The sequence below is a fragment of the Colletotrichum godetiae genome, assembly GCF_030913485.1.
Source record: "Colletotrichum godetiae strain CBS 193.32 chromosome Unknown BDP55scaffold_36, whole genome shotgun sequence".
NCBI lineage: Eukaryota > Fungi > Ascomycota > Sordariomycetes > Glomerellales > Glomerellaceae > Colletotrichum > Colletotrichum godetiae.
The window spans coordinates 271,855-286,054 of record NW_026851284.1 but is presented as its reverse complement, the minus strand read 5'-3'; the positions used below and the strand labels follow the sequence as shown (position 1 = coordinate 286,054).

General features: G+C 52.5%; 7 protein-coding genes across 7 annotated transcripts; 3 read left to right on the top strand and 4 right to left on the bottom strand.

The window, feature by feature from the left end:
• Window positions 1–1,320: 1,320 nt before the first annotated feature.
• On the bottom strand, window positions 1,321–2,721 carry BDP55DRAFT_672383 (uncharacterized protein). Its single transcript, XM_060575526.1, has 4 exons — window positions 2,019–2,721; window positions 1,919–1,934; window positions 1,628–1,764; window positions 1,321–1,576 (listed from the first exon to the last, which is right to left on the bottom strand). Exons 1-4 carry the CDS (start codon window positions 2,240–2,242, stop codon window positions 1,435–1,437), a joined length of 519 nt encoding a protein of 172 aa, XP_060426720.1. The 5' UTR covers window positions 2,243–2,721; the 3' UTR covers window positions 1,321–1,434.
• Window positions 2,722–2,983: 262 nt separating this feature from the next.
• BDP55DRAFT_731217 (thioredoxin-like protein) lies at window positions 2,984–3,549 on the top strand (the record flags this gene model as incomplete). Its single annotated transcript, XM_060579790.1, has 4 exons — window positions 2,984–3,069; window positions 3,215–3,321; window positions 3,392–3,424; window positions 3,491–3,549. The coding sequence occupies 4 exons, from the start codon at window positions 2,984–2,986 to the stop codon at window positions 3,547–3,549; spliced, it is 285 nt and encodes a 94-aa protein (XP_060426719.1).
• A 551-nt stretch (window positions 3,550–4,100) lies between these two features.
• On the bottom strand, window positions 4,101–6,554 carry BDP55DRAFT_731216 (uncharacterized protein; the record flags this gene model as incomplete). Its single annotated transcript, XM_060579789.1, has 1 exon — window positions 4,101–6,554. The coding sequence occupies one exon, from the start codon at window positions 6,552–6,554 to the stop codon at window positions 4,101–4,103; it is 2,454 nt and encodes an 817-aa protein (XP_060426718.1).
• Window positions 6,555–7,869: 1,315 nt separating this feature from the next.
• Window positions 7,870–8,759, bottom strand: BDP55DRAFT_750050 (uncharacterized protein; the record flags this gene model as incomplete). The annotated part of the gene is made up of 1 exon (XM_060580608.1): window positions 7,870–8,759. A coding segment is annotated over exon 1 (831 nt), but the record flags the coding sequence as incomplete, so codon positions are not given.
• Window positions 8,760–9,710: 951 nt separating this feature from the next.
• BDP55DRAFT_695943 (thioredoxin-like protein) lies at window positions 9,711–10,287 on the bottom strand (the record flags this gene model as incomplete). The annotated part of the gene is made up of 3 exons (XM_060577531.1): window positions 9,711–9,803; window positions 9,886–10,218; window positions 10,276–10,287. The coding sequence occupies 3 exons, from the start codon at window positions 10,285–10,287 to the stop codon at window positions 9,711–9,713; spliced, it is 438 nt and encodes a 145-aa protein (XP_060426716.1).
• A 1,089-nt stretch (window positions 10,288–11,376) lies between these two features.
• Window positions 11,377–11,829, top strand: BDP55DRAFT_731213 (uncharacterized protein; the record flags this gene model as incomplete). Its single annotated transcript, XM_060579788.1, has 3 exons — window positions 11,377–11,512; window positions 11,563–11,672; window positions 11,731–11,829. 3 exons carry the CDS (start codon window positions 11,377–11,379, stop codon window positions 11,827–11,829), a joined length of 345 nt encoding a protein of 114 aa, XP_060426715.1.
• Window positions 11,830–12,521: 692 nt separating this feature from the next.
• Window positions 12,522–13,497, top strand: BDP55DRAFT_244127 (ribosomal protein L14). The gene is made up of 3 exons (XM_060566229.1): window positions 12,522–12,682; window positions 12,742–12,883; window positions 13,012–13,497. The coding sequence occupies exons 2-3, from the start codon at window positions 12,755–12,757 to the stop codon at window positions 13,324–13,326; spliced, it is 444 nt and encodes a 147-aa protein (XP_060426714.1). The 5' UTR covers window positions 12,522–12,682; window positions 12,742–12,754; the 3' UTR covers window positions 13,327–13,497.
• The last annotated feature ends 703 nt before the right edge of the window (window positions 13,498–14,200 follow it).

Here is a 14,200-nt window from a genome sequence, read left to right as displayed (position 1 = left end):
CATGGTGTGGGCAACCCTATTCCAACCACCACGTGAGCTGGTTCCATTCATTGTCGAACACAGACCCTGACCTGAGTGATCCCAGATGTGGATTATGGGTACGGAGTACGGGTATGCAAGCTGAAAGTCAGTTGGAAAAAGAAAACGTTCCCAGCTGCCTATGAAGTACGGTGAAAGGCCCCTGGGGTACCTTTCGTCTGGGACTGATGCGTCACCTGGCGTATCTTAGCTGCTCGTATCGGCCAAGTTCCGCATTCACAATTCCCATCTTGCCCTCATAGCCCCATGGTATGTATTAGTCTCAGGCGGTCGCAGCGGTGTGTGTATGTGTGACAGAGACAGAGAGAGTAAAAGAAACCAAAGGTGAAGAGGCATTTCGACATAAGCGATGTAAAGCCAGGGGTTTCATGACATTAGGGCAGGTCGGCCGAGCTCACTGGTCTTCGGCGGCCACGCCGATTCGGGGAGCCTAGTAAAAGTCCCCTCAAATCAGGCCCGTTGATAGGACCTCTGAACGGATTCCCATATGCCCGCATATGCAGCTGACCCTTTCAGGCATGTAGCCCATCTGGGAGTCCAACGTCCTATTGATATCGTCGTGGGCGGGGTCAGTTTTTGCTGCCTGAGCAGCTCGCCACTTCAAACAAAACGATCTGGAGAAGATGTCGTCGGCGTTGGAACTTGGTACCTATGCAGGGGGGGCTCCCGCTCCATACATGGCCCGGTCACCAAGTTCTCGCATCGGCCAAGTTGTATTGCATGGGTTCGAACTGCTTATTAATAAAGTGATATTCCGCAGAAAGAGGCCGGGCCGAATCTCCTTGCTCGAAATCAGGGTTCGATCAAGGCCTCAACTCTTGGTTGAGGGATCTTGCGTGGGGGGTTCTAGGCGGATATGTCGCACAAAGCTCGAATGACACAATGGCGCAGATGTCTCGGGATTCCCGTCGAGTATCCATACTGGCGGTACGCTGGTTAAGCTGACTATTGAGCCATCTCCTAGTCACGTTACTCCGCGGGGGAAAGCGAAATGCTACCGCGGGGACCCGTTGGGCGTTTCCGTACGGATAAACTCTTCAAATGAAGCACATACAGTACAAGGACTATAACGCATGATTCGGGTCAAGAACGTGGTTCGCTTCTTTCTCCTTACAGTCTCTTGGGCCGTGAAACATTGGCCTTCTTGTATATCGAATTAGAAAAAGGAAGTGTCTAGAAACCAGATCTGAGAAGCGTGACGTGTCTGATGCATGACATGACATGACAGGGTGGGTAGTCCGATGCGCTCTGCGCCGTCTCCTCTTGCCTCCGCGACTGTCTCTGGATCGTGGCCGCAGCTGGTACGTCAGTTTGGAACCATGCTGCAACTTTACCTCGTCCCTCCCATGGACACCTTATTGTACCCCACTTTGCTCGGCATTTGCGATTCTAGGTCTAGGAAGACACGGCCTCCTTAACGTCCTCCTTGACATCCTTGGCCAGGTCGCCAACGCTCTTCTGAGATTGCTGCCACATGAGGATACGGGAGCACTGGACGACACCGACAACACCGAGGAAGAAGTTGACGGCAGCAAGACTGGAAAGGTTAGTTGACAGTTTCCCCTTTGTAGGATCCTTAATGACGTACAGGTAGTTCTTGGGCTTGATGATCAAGCACCAGCGGGTCCAGATGATACCAGTGGCCGTCAGGGCACCGTTCTGGGTGAGAGACAGCTTCTCGGCGGGACGGGCAAAGTCGGCAACACCGGCAAGGACAAGAGCCCACTGTGTGTTATGTCGACAGTCAGTATTCGTTCCATGTCATATTCCTAATCCTTCCGGGTATTTCTTCCTCCGGTCTATATTGACCTCCGACATCGCGACCGGACATCTGCAAGGGAGATATTCGGAGGTAGCTTCAGCGAGCAAGACTTCATACCTTCATAACAGGAGCCCTGTAACCATCGGAGTCAGTGGATATGTCTAAAGAATCCCATCCGAAGTGTTCTTCCATCGCATCTGAGGGACAGTCTACTCACCAGAAGTGCACCGTCTTGATACCGATGGGGCTGTCCCACATGCGCTTGAACCAGCTGACCTGGGCATCGGCGGACGCGGTCGAGCTCTGCCATCTTTTGGAGCTCTCACGGAACTGGGCGCGGAATTGGGAGGTACGGAAAGCGTTGCGAATCTGGGCGCCGGCGAAGACCTGCTGGCGGAACGCAGGGCGCGCGGCCTTGAAGAAGTTGTTGGTGGGGGCCATCGTGACGGACTTTTGAAAGCTATGGCTTTTCTTTTCGTGTGTATATGTCGTCGGAGTCTCGGGTTCGGAGGATCGATTGAGAAGTGATCTCAATTTACGCGAGGGTGAGGGTTGTTTGGAGCGGAGAGGGGTTTTCCTTTCGACGAACGCACGGGAGGGATGGAGGGCAGAGGTTGAGGCGAGGTTGAGAGACGCAGATGCGTTGAGATTTGGGACGTCCGACGATGAGCGGGCAGCTTTTTTTGGGCCGGGAGCGCGAGCGCAGACGGTGCACTGGGAGGTAGGCGCACGGCAGCTCTCAGCGTGAGCGAGCAAACAGCAACCGCTAACCGGAGTTAAGCGGGGACAACCCGTCGAAGGGGGAAAAAAAGTAGACGGGGGAAGCACTGACCAGGCCGAACTTACCTTCCATTCCGTTAGCACCGTAACACCTTGGCACCTTACATAATACTTATCTGTTCCTTCGTACCTCAAAAAAACGGTCCCTGAAATGTGCATGTTCATAAATCCATAGCTCCAAGTCTGCCACCAATCAAAAATACCCAATTAGACCATTTATGCCCATCCCGAGTTCCCGACAGTCTTATGCAAATTCCCAGACCCACCTCGAACCGCGAGAGCATCTCGCCAACTTCAATCCTCGCCAGTCCACCAGCAAAGAGGCTCCTCCAATCGATCCGAATCCCGTTAATTGACCCTACCGCCGCCCGTCCGCACCTCCTCCGCGCAGCCCCAACCATAATGTCGAGCAAATACGCATTCACAAAGGCCCTCAAGGAGGTGCGCTTCCTCTTCTGCCAGACGGGCGAGCACAGCGCCGCGACCCGGTACGTTTTCCTCCACTTCCCCAATGACGCTCAGCACACAAACAGCCCGACGACGACACCGCCGCCCGCATCACCACTATCCGCCACTTGCCTTCGCTGCCGCACCACTAGAGACCTCCAAGTCGCTAACCACCCCTCGCAATAGCAACTTCGTCGAAAGAGCCTACCCCACGATGAAGAAGAACAACCCCCAGACTCCCATCCTCATCCGCGAGGCCGCCGGCACGCTACCCAAGATCTACGCGAGATACGGTTAGAACCTCTTCCCAATGATACAAAAAGACAGCAGAGTGCTGACGAAATGCTCTTCCTAAAAAAATAGAATTCGGCGTGGAGAAGAGCCAATCACTGGAAGGTGAGACCATCTCCCCTCCCAAAGCTTCCTTCAAGAACGCTCAGTAGCTAACACGCTCCATGCAAGGCCTTTCGGACAAGCAGATTGAAGACACAGTCACGACCCTGGTCAAGAACGGCGCATAAAGGTATAAACCCGGGCGGGAGCAATTTGAATGAATAGACCAAAACAAGAGCACTGTATCATCACTATGTTGGGAATGCCGAGCCCAGAATTGTATTGAAACTGGAATCAGCGAGCTGCCTATGAGTGAACTAGACGCCGTAGTCACAATTTTGGGGTGATTTGTGTTTCCGGAGTACTATCCCTACAACCAGACGAGGCTCTGGGCGACAACGACTTCACTCCAGATCAACTGCGACACGGCCAACGTCCAACCGAGTATTCAAGCAACCCACGATCAAGGAGGGAATCTTCCGAGCAAGGTTCATTCTATTTCTGCGCAACTATCAAGCCACAAGCACAAGCCATGGGTATCACTCAAACACAAATCCTTCTCAAGGAACTAATCTAGATCCTCCCCATCAACTGCTTCCGGGTCACCTTCCCAATAGGCCCTCCAATTTACAGAAAAGCTTTTCGTCGACCCTGTGCTGTCTATCACATCTTCTTCCGTCTTCCGTATTCCTTCGTATCGCGCCCAAATCACCTCCCTCCAAAAATTGAACATCCTTCTCTAGTGCTTGCCGCTGTCCTCTCCAGGGAGCGGGTCGGAGGATGTCTTGTCCTTGGTCTTGTCCTCCCGGCTAATGTTGCCGGTAGAAGGGATGTTGCTGTTTGTAACGGCAGTTGATGTTGCACGCGCTTTGCCCCAGACGCTGCTCGCAGGTAGGCCTGAAGCGGGCAAGGGGGCAGGTGGCAGGGACGGGAAGTCATCTCTACTGGCAACAGATAGCTTTCTGCTGTGCGTTCCAGAGGCATTTTGCAGACGCTGGCCGTGAGTTTGTCCTCGAATATCCTGCTTCTTAGGCGAGGTATTGCTCTTCTCGGGTTCTTGCTTGCCGTGTTGCTGCTTTTTCTTGCTAGCGCCCTTCTTTGGACGCTGTTTGTGACCGTTGCCACTGCTTGCATTCGACGTTTGTGAGAAGAAGGTATGGCCGTCGGCGGGATGGTCCTTCTTCATCTTCCCCATATTTTCGGAGGCTGGCTTTTGTGCGCCTTCATCATGGGTGGGCGCTTCACGAGTTGTAGAAACCTGTCCTTTGTCGACGCCGTCTCCAATAGCAACTTCCTGACATCCTTTAAACTTGTCTTTAGGAGGCGTTGGCCCAGGAGTGAGAGTGTGAGATGTGGCCGACGAACTGTGGGAGAAGTTGCGTTGATGCTGAGGGTTCTTCACTGGGATCGGTACCAATGGGATTGGCGCCAGCTTCACTATATGAACAACAGGGCGCGGTGCAGGTGACACAAACTCCTTTGCCTTAGGGTTGAGTTGCATGGTTGAATTTGACGTCGCCTCGCTCTCGACCGCGGACATTTCCGGGGAAACCCTCGATTCAGGCGTTCTAGCTGACGATGGAGTTGCCGGGGTCGATAAGACCTTGGGCGAGCTGTTGCCGGAACGACTCTCCTGAGCTGTGCTGAAGCTCATCTGTGAAGTACTCGCAGCAGATGGAAGACCGCCGTCAAAGACATGGGCTTCCTTCAAGACGTTGGCTGCTCCGGAAGCAGACCCTTCCCGTACTGCAAGGCTCAGCTGGGTCGGGTGCTTTCTGCGATTCTTCGGCAGTCGAAGTGAGCCGCCAGCATTGGCTCGGAAATTCTTGCTGAGCGGTTCCGGCAGACTCGACTTCCCCGAGGATGCTTCTGTCTCAGCAATATCCTTGGCCTTCGAGATGATGTCGGCCGTATCTGATGCGCCAGTCTGCATTGCCTTCGAAGTGTGTGGAGTATCGTCATCGGCGGCCTTAGTCGAAGTGTCGCCAATGGGATGAGACTCATCTTGACTTGCTGACGTCGGCTTCTTCTTCTTCTTCTTATTTTTCTTGGCCTTTTTCTTTGAAGCGTCTTCAGTCATGATTGTCAATGAGACCCCTTGAGCTAACCCCGCATCGATCAAGCTGTCCAGTGCATGTCCAGACTTCAAGCGAAGGCTATCGCTGGGCCCATCTTCGTCAGGGAACGAATGATTGAGAAACGAAGAGCTACTTCTTCCAGGCATGTGGGGCACCACGTCGAAGACTTCGACACTGCTGGTATCTCTGTGAGAAAAGACCTGCCTGTACTTCCCCTTGCCATACGTGGGACTTTGTGAAAGAGGTTCAGGGGGTGTAACTCCCTCTTCCAGCACAGACGAGACATGAGGTACAACCTTCGTGCATTCTTCAGATGGTCTTTGGTCACAAAGAGCGTCGGATTTGTTTTTCTTGCCACTGATAGAAGGAGGGTCGCTCTTCTTGATTGGAGAGGCTACCGATTCGCTGTTTTCTGGAGTGAGAACAGCCTTTTCAGACGAGTCAGATTCTCCATGTGCTTCAGTGGCGATGAACGTCTTGGTCTGTTTTTGAGGGGTCGCGAGCAAGTTGATGACAATGGCTTTGCATGGACGGTCGGAAATCCGAGGGCTGTCGTCTTCGGTTGTCTTGTCTCCATCAGGAACTACCACCTCGGACGGCGGCTTCGATTGCGACTCGGCTTCACTTGACTGTTGCAAAGCTAAATCCGCAGTCGGTTGGGCTTTTGGCGGCTTGACGTCTTCGGGCAGTTCAGGTTTCTGCTGCTGCAGGGCGACTTGGTCTGTGGTGGGCATTGAAACCGTTGAATCAGGCGCCGCTTCGGACCGAGAACACGGTGCTGCTTTGCCCTGAGGCTTTGGTGGACGAGGAATCATGTACTGCTCCAAGGAAGTTACGTGTGACCGAGGGTCCATACGAACAGACATGGACTGTCCCTGGTTGAATGGAATCTGGCTGCCCATCCGAGGAGGCTGCTGGGACCCTTCGTGCTGGTTCGCGATTCTGTGCTGTTCATTCGCCGCATCCCCGCCGGCCTTGGAATACATCAAGCTTCCATATCGAGTATGATGAATAGGTCGAGTCTGCAGCATACAATGAAGCTCTGCGCACTCGATCTCTTTTGCGCATGCAATCTCAGTGATGCGAGATCCGTCTTTGAATCTAAATGAGAGCATCTTGTGTCAGTAGGACTTTAAGCCTGAACGGGAATGTTGCTAGTTACCTGACAAAAAAGTTAGGGTACTCTCTCTGGTCCTTGAGAGCCAACCTGCTAACTTTCTCAACCTCTCCCCACCGGGACATCACAACCTGGACCTTCTCAGACAGGTCATCTCTGATCAGATGAGAGGTGAGCTGAACGAAGACAGAACGCTCTCTAGCCTCGCAAGAGGGACACTCGCAAGGCGTGTAGGCCCATTTGTTATCAACCAACTTTTCATGCTGATTTACGCAAGTGAAGTTTTGTCTTGACGCGGAAGAACGAGATAATGCGCGTGTGCGATCTTCCTTGGTTGGAGAGCGACGGAAAACAGGCCCATGAATTGAGTCGTCTGCATTGTGGACCTTCTCCCATCCTTTTGACTCGCCACGGGGGCGCTGGTGATGATGATACGGGCCATGCGAGTAAGGTGCTGCTCGCGAGTTGAACCCTGTTTCAAATCGTGAGGGGCCCATTGGCGAGCCTCGGTCGGCTGCTTGACCAAAATGGGGGTTCATCGATGCGTTCCGCTTACTGTTGTGTCTCTGGAAGGGAACTGGCTCGGGTGCCACTACAGGAAAAGCAACAGATTGAGCACGAGGTACGCCACCCACGGGAACAGAGCCCGGCATTTGCGCCGCATGGCCAGCGCTGTTGAACCGGCTGTCACTGGGTCTTTGGGGAGACTGGATGATTTGCGAAGGCGGGCCGCAATGGCGACTTGCAGGACCAGCAGGAGGTTCCAGAGGTCCATGAGGGGGTCCATTAGGGGGTCCAAGGGGACCAAGATACGGCTGAGGCGTGCCATGAGGCCCTGTTGTGAACGGTGTGTTGAATGGGTGGCCATCGAGTCTAGTGGTATGAGGATAGAAGGTTGATCCTCCCGGACCTGCATTTCCCCCTCTGGATATCGGGGCTTGATTTGTTTGCGCAAATTTGGGGCGCAAATGACCAGCCACCTTACGAGACTCATCACTAACGGTGCCATGACCTGCCGAAAAGACCTGCTGGTTGTCCGCTGAGATGCCTCCGGGGTAATTGATGCGGCTCGCAGCAGTAGCAACATCTCGATGAAGGTGGTCGACTTGATCTTGCCTGGACGTGCCGCTCACGATCAATGGCTTCGGAGGAGAGGTTCTGGCGGTCGGGCTCAGTTGGGACAGCGGGGAATCGGTGCTGCCGATCGTCAGTTTCGGTGTTGTCGATGCTGGGGCAAGTCCACTAGGAGTATCTTGAACGGGTTGGCCAGCTAACAAGGTTAGGTTAGACACGATTTCAGCAGGGAATAGAGTCGACTCACCAAGCCAATGATGCAGTTTGCCTTCTTCCCACTGGAACCCGAGGCTATTTTGCGGGTATGGGGCCGGCTGAGCCCACGGCTTTCCTTGAAGCTGGTCATGTCGAAACTTCAGAGCATTGAGGACAAGATCCATGCTGACGGGAGGCAGTCCCTGGAGGTCGAGGCGATCATCTGAGCTCAGGAGATTGAGAATATTGCCGTGCAAGTCTTGGAAGTCTAGCAGCTTCTTCTTATTCCCGCTCTTTGCAGCCCATTCGTCGCACCAGTGGCCGACTTCCGCCAAAATCTCCTGGTGAAGGTTGCGAACGAGACATTGATTTTCGTGGTAGAGATGAAGCATGAGGTTCCACAGGTTCATCGCTCCTTGGAAGTAGATGTCATAGCAGTCGAAATAATCGTACAGATCTTCCCAGTATTCCAGCTGCGGCATCGACTTCATGTGGCTCCAATGCTTCTTCCGGATGGCATTGGCTCTCTCCTGAAGCTCTTCAGCGCTCCACAAATCAAGACGGCGTGTTGAGATGACATGGCTGAGACCGCGAGTGGGAAATTCGCCATTGTTGGTGCTAAAAATAGCCTTTATCTCCTTCGTAGGGTGGTTGTAGAAGGCGGTCGGAAGGTTGTCTTCGATGTAAAGTCTGGGCGTCTCTCCTTCCTTGGTACCAACCATCTTGTAGCCGTCGGGAATGCCGTTGGGGTAGTAATGAGAGGAGGAATTGGCAGGCATAGATTTTGCCATCGTACCGCGACCGTCGTGATCGTTTTTCATGGGGAAGCGCTCATCTTGGAAGGAGCCAGGTCCTCCATGGTTTTCGGAAGCCATACTGCAAAGCTGCGTGTATCCAACGTCGTTTGGCAACGGGATGGTAGGCTTGCAGTAATGGGACCAAGGGCAATGGAAGTAGAGAAGATGAGGATATTTCTGATGGCGATTTTTGGAGTAGAAGAGGGATTGATTTGGTGGTGGGAAGGAAGAAGAAGCGATGAAGTGGGTGTTGTTGATGTTGTTGTTGGACGAAGATGGAGGGAAAAGTGAAGAATTCACAAGGCAGGTGAAGGGTGCCAGGAGCATGGAGGTAGGAGGGGAGGATGTAGGTACCCAAGAAGTGTGTTGGGAAGGAACCGTGAGCGGGTGCACCTGCCTGTAGAATGAGGCTGGCAGCAGCGTCGACCGGATGAGTGAAATATTCAGACATCGAAGGTGACACCTTTGAGATGGTGAAGTGGAGGATGCCGGACTCAGGTAGCAACACAAATCCTGGTTGCTATATTTCAGCAGGCATACCAGATAAAGATCATGTACAATTCTGCTACCTCTTTCAAGAGGAACTTGACATCAAAAGAGCCAAAGCTCTCTTCTTTCAGCCGTGCATTGTCTTTTCCATAGTCAACAAGTTCCTTATCATAATGTCCTGAGAGACAAACACTGCTTACTCACTTGATCCCGATGAAGATGATATGGGTACTGCAGCACACTTCCATGGGGTATCAGTACTCTAGTTGAATATTCTTAGTCCTAGCAAAGTGAGGTAACGATCTTTGCATGTGAAGTGAGCCTTTTCTCAACTGCGTGACTATAGGACTCTAGTACTAATCGGAAGTTATCTAAGATCCTCGTCTGATAGCTAGCAACGGATTGGTACCAGTCTGCGGAAAGAACTGCTGACTGATACTGGGCCTAATGGAATCATTGGACGATATTTCGGACGACATAGAAGAGAGAAGAGTATATTCATCATTTAACTAATGTATCACTTGGGAAAAGGGAACACAGGTATCTGGATAACAAGACAAAGAAGCTGCTTGGTCAAAATTAAGGAGAGCGTTCTCCTTTCAGCTCTTCTCACTGCTCAAGGCGTTGAGCATCTTGAGAATCTCAGATTCGCTCTCACCAGAGACAGCCTTGCCGTTGTTCCAGTCCACAGTCTGCATGTCTCGGTCAGCCAGGTTCGTTCTCAAGCAAGCAAAGGTCCAAACAGGACCATCAGGCCTGGGAAGAAGTACATACCACGGGTCTTTGGAAAACTTCTGCGTTCTGTTGGAACTTCTTCAGAGCATCCTGCTCAGTGGAAGCACCTTTGATGATTGATGGGATTTTGCTCTTTCCGACGTATTCCAGGATAGTCTTGACCTGGTCGGCGGTTGGGGGGTCTTCGGTGATGTTGAGCTCAAAGTCGGCGCGGGACTTCTTGGGGCTCGTTTGGACACTGTGGTCGCTGGCCTGGTCCTCAGTCGCGCCAGCGGCGGCGTTGGCCGACACCTGCTTGAGGAGGTTGACAACCCTCACAGAGGCGGGGGAGCTCGCCTTGTGGAAGACGGTGACGATGTCGAGGGTCTTGCGCTAGAGTTTGTGTCAGCATTCAATTGATCGGTGTTGGGTATGGGTGAGCTGGCTTACGAATCCAAACATTGTGGCAGGTCGTAGGGGAGCTGGTTTGGTGGTTTGTTTGTCTTTGCGTGAGCTCTGCTTCGTGCAGCGTGATGCGATGAAGTCGGCAGTGGAGCTCTGGAGCTTCCAGATTTACGTCATTTAGCCGGGCGGCTTAGTTTTAGACGCCAATGCCGGATTGGCGCACAGGCGGGGCCTGCCGCGCTTGACCCCTGGCCCCATGCATCTCAAAGCGGCCAGAGAGGCACAGCGATGGAGCTTCACGTCTTTGGACCCCTCACTCCCGTCATTTGGATGGGGCCTGGAGCTTCTTGGGCATCGATTTGACCTTTTGAAATAGGATCGATGGGGAATGCGGTTCCAATGGGTCCTCAACTATGTCATGTTGCCTTCCCACAGCGACCGGGCAATTGATCCCGTTAGAGACACAGAATGTGCAGCGCACGACGAGGCTATATCACAGTGCGAAGCTGGGAGTGACAGGTCGGTTGTCAGGGTAAGTGGCAGGGTGAGACTTACCTACATGCACCAGGCAGATTCACCTTCAACGCTTTTGTTTGCTAGAAGAATCCGCAGCTGGGTAAGGTACCAAAGTAAAATGGAACTTAAGTCTTGACTCTCATTCGCTATCGACTGTAGAGCAGGGGTAGCCAGGCTTGAGGCAGACAATGAGCTGAACTCAAGCTCACCCAGCTTCAGCAGCAAAGACAGGGCTGAGAATTGGCAACGAAGATGCACTGAAAAGTCAAAGCCGCCAGCTACCCTCCGCCCAAGTGCATCGCCGATTTTCCATGTGGCATGAGCAGATCCGTCAGGCATTTTTGCGGAGAATGACAATTGCATGACGTAGGAGGGAGTTTTGCCCGTCTTAGCTGAGAATCGGCGCTGGAGACGTCATGACGTAGATGCACTGAAGGGGGGTCGTTGCGCAGGTGCAGCTAAGACAACTTCCTTCCCGTCCATATAGAAAGCTCATCTGCTGGACACAAGAACGTGTTCCTTCCTTCTCAATCCAAACATCAATCACTTCATCAAACAACACACTGTCCCGACTCTCTAACAATAATCGTCCCGTCAAATTTCCACCTCACCAGCAAAACAACCTTCATCATGTCTGGAAACTCCAACGTTGGCAACAGTGCCGTCTACGAGGCTGGCGATCAGAGAAACGCCAAGGACGAGGAGACCAACAACGCCGAGCGTTTTCACGAGGGCAAGGAGCATTCCCACTTGGCTACGGACTCCAGTAAGTCGCCCACTCGATGGTCAGTTGAAGCGTTCGCTAATGTCAACCAGAGGATGAGCGCTCCATTGCCAACAGGCTCGCTGCTGAGGAAAAGAAGGACAAGGAGGGAGAGGAAGAATCTCTCGAAACCCGTCTTGGCAAGGAGGACGCCACACTCCCCGTAAGCAATACGGCGAGCCCATTCCAGCATTTAAATGACGAGTGCTAATGATGACTAGGCTAAGCTGCACGGCAACAAGCCTTCCAGAGGCGCCGAGATTGACAAGGAGCTCCAAGAGGAGGATGAGTTGCGCCTGAAGCAGAAGGCGGGAAATTAGAGTGGCGGGAGCAAATGTGATTTCGGACCGGCGTTGGTAGGGTAGCACCAGCATACATGGGTTCATGGGATGAATATCCAAATTATGAAGTAAATGCATATGTTGATTGGTGAATGCTTTGGTATCAGAAATAATTGGCTGGTTGCAGTGAAACTTGTCACGGTCACAAAGTAAGAAGCCGGACAATGCTCGAGGTTGGGAAGTAAAAAGTGAATAGCTATTGACTACTGCTAAGGGACCATTCATGTTGCTGTTCATACCTGGATGTCGAGTTAGTTACGTACATCCCAAGTGGAATTCCAAAAAGTAGAAAAATGTTGTTGGATTTGGAGGTCAGAATATGTAAGAATTGAATATCATATATTCAGACGATATAGCCACTCCGGCGAAAGAGAGCCACCGAAAGAAATCAATCGCAAATTTTTCTCATCATTCCAAAACAGATTGTGTGTATTAGGGATTGCAAACGTACCTTTTGCTTTGAGGCAGCTTCGTCGACAGGTGCCAAATTCTGAACACCTCGAAGCTGATGAAGAAAGAGATCAACAAAGTAAATGGATAGCTCATCAAGCTGCACCTTTATGCGAAAGGGAAGAAAAAGTTCTGTCGCCGGTGGAGCCTGCGCGGTGAGTGGCCACTGACCGCCCGCAGCTAAGCCCTTTTGGGAAGGGGGGGACTCGGCTCGGTTAATCAGCAAATCCGTCTCATGCTGCTTTCTGACTTGCCCTAAGTCGCACCATCCTCCCAGGGAAAAAAAAAGAAGTGTGCCGAAGTGACTTCGAACTCCATCCACCACTAACCACCAGCAGCACATCTTCGACGTCTGGTAAGTTGACGCGCCCCTCCAAGACAAGCAAGACGCAACACCACGAAATCCGCAACCCCGATTCTAACTTCGCGATCCAACTTCAGACCGACCAGCAAAATGGGTGACGCTACCATCGAGGGTTCTAAGTGGCGACTGGTCGAGGTCGGCCGTGTCGTCCTCATCCAGGGCAACGGCCCCTACGCCGGCCGCCTTGCGACTATCGTCGAGATCATCGACCACAAGCGCGTACGTTGCGACAGCACCTCCTCTTTCCCCCGATACGATTCGAATGTTTTGAAATTGGGCGCACGAGCGCGCGCTCTCCGTGGACGAAATAGGAGACCTGGAAGACTAACATGAATATCAAATTGCAGGCTCTGGTCGACGGCCCCTCCTCAGACGCTCAGCTCGCCGTCCCCCGCCAGCCCATCTCTCTCTCCAACGCTCTCCTCTCTTCGCTCGTCGTCGAGGGCCTGCCCCGTGGCGCCCGCACCGGCACCGTCAAGAAGTTCTGGGAGAAGTCCGAGATCGACAAGAAGTGGAAGGAGACCAACTGGTTCAAGCGCAGCACCCAGATCGAGCGGAGAAAGAACCTCAGCGACTTCGACCGCTTCAAGGTTCTCCGCCTCAAGAAGCAGCGCCGTTTCGAAGAGCGCAAGGCTCTGGCCAAGGTCAAGGCCTCGGCGTAATGGACTCACGATTGGGATGTCTATGGGGTTGACTTTGAAGACTACGGGGCTGGTTTAGAGCGTGACAGCATGGGATCCGGTTTGGTCTGCATCACCGCAGCATTGGGTTGCTGCACATCTCTTTTGCTCCGTAACTGGAAGGGCTGTATGTCACATTCATCATCAATCATATGATGACCGGCGTCAAATACGGAAATTCAGAGACAAAAATGAATTCATGGCACAATCAGAAAAATAGATTGGTTGGCTCGTGACGGGGACACGGAGTAAAGACTTTTTTTTCGGTTTTCCTTTTGAGACTCTGTAAATCTTCATGACGAACCTGTTTTTGACGTGAATGCCATGGCCAGAAGTCAGTTTTCGAAACGCCGTTGTAAATCCATCCGGTTAAGCCCAGATTTCGTAGCGAGCACATGTACGGCCAGGCTCTGCCTCAGCCTGGTTAAAATGACGAGCAGAATATCATTCATTTGCTCGAGGCGGCGGTCGTGGCTCAAGACGGCGTGCACCGCGCCCCATCTGGGGGATCTGAACTGGGGGGGTGGTCAGTCAGGTCGGGACCGTTGGCAGACTCGCAGACGGTTGTGCTTACCTAATCCACTTTAACACAGTAGGTGCTGCTAACCCTAGAATTTCTCTACGATCTTTCCTACAAACCACAAAGCCACCGAACACAATCCCCTACGCCGAGTTAAGCATCCCTCGTTCTAGTCTTTGGTAAGTATTGCTGTCCCTCTGTCGAATTTTTGCCGCCATTGCCCGATCGACGAACCCGCGACTGCACCGACGAGTTTTTGTGCGAAAAGTTGGCATTTTCCCCTTCCCACAGACACCCAAATCTGAGCTCGCCAAATCAGCTCTGCGCGCGATCCTA

Excerpts from the sequence above, each read along its gene's own strand:
- BDP55DRAFT_672383 (XM_060575526.1), bottom strand. The coding sequence starts at position 2,242 with ATGGCCCCCACCAACAACTTCTTCAAGGCCGCGCGCCCTGCGTTCCGC. Across the intron at positions 1,577-1,627 it reads ATCAAGCCCAAGAACTACCT|TCTTGCTGCCGTCAACTTCT; the intron begins GTACGTCATTAA and ends TAACCTTTCCAG.
- BDP55DRAFT_244127 (XM_060566229.1), top strand. The coding sequence starts at position 12,755 with ATGGGTGACGCTACCATCGAGGGTTCTAAGTGGCGACTGGTCGAGGTC. Across the intron at positions 12,884-13,011 it reads AGATCATCGACCACAAGCGC|GCTCTGGTCGACGGCCCCTC; the intron begins GTACGTTGCGAC and ends ATCAAATTGCAG.